Below are 653 nucleotides of genomic sequence, written 5' to 3' on the forward strand. Positions count from 1 at the left end.
TATGTATACACTAGTCATGAACGTTTCTCCCTTCTTGTTTATAGTCGGCCGGTGGAGTGGCTGTTCAACGTCATTTCCAAGTATAGCTCTGAGGAGCAACGCAAGTTTCTGCAGTTTGTGACCGGCGCCCCCCAGTTGCCCGTTGGTAAGTAGATCGCATATGTTTCCTAACTGCCTTTTTGCACTCAGATATTGCTATGTATAAGTGCATATGGATATATACGAATATTTCTTTTTCAAGTACTTGTTTTTGTCCTATATATCGCATTTACATAGGTACAGAGACATGTATACATGCATGGCTTACAAAATGGGTTTTTTCAATATGCATCTCCACCCTTGTACTGGCTATTAGTGACAATTATAAACTGACAATAGTTATTGTGATCTTATGTTGTACTTCGATATCTCAAATGTCTATAATTTGTGTCTATTTTCATATGACAGGGGGTCTTGCTGCGCTGACACCTCCGCTAACGGTAGTGCGTGTGCGATCCGATGTTGACACGTGCGACAGCTTACTTCCTTCAGTTATGACTTGTCAGAACTACTTCAAACTTCCCGGTGAGTGCGTTGTAGAACATGTACGCGTTTTATGACCACATGTACATATATACTTGCATATGCATATACATATTCATATACATAATCAG

The 653-nt window shown here is 40.1% G+C and overlaps 1 protein-coding gene across 1 annotated transcript; it reads left to right on the top strand.

Annotated features, from left to right (window-relative positions):
* Position 1: 1 nt before the first annotated feature.
* Positions 2-599, top strand: SARC_18059 (hypothetical protein; the record flags this gene model as incomplete). The annotated part of the gene is made up of 2 exons (XM_014287857.1): positions 2-145; positions 448-599. Coding segments are annotated over 2 exons (296 nt in total), but the record flags the coding sequence as incomplete, so codon positions are not given.
* Positions 600-653: the final 54 nt, after the last annotated feature.

The sequence above is a fragment of the Sphaeroforma arctica genome, assembly GCF_001186125.1.
Source record: "Sphaeroforma arctica JP610 unplaced genomic scaffold supercont1.13458, whole genome shotgun sequence".
Classification (NCBI taxonomy): domain Eukaryota; class Ichthyosporea; order Ichthyophonida; genus Sphaeroforma; species Sphaeroforma arctica.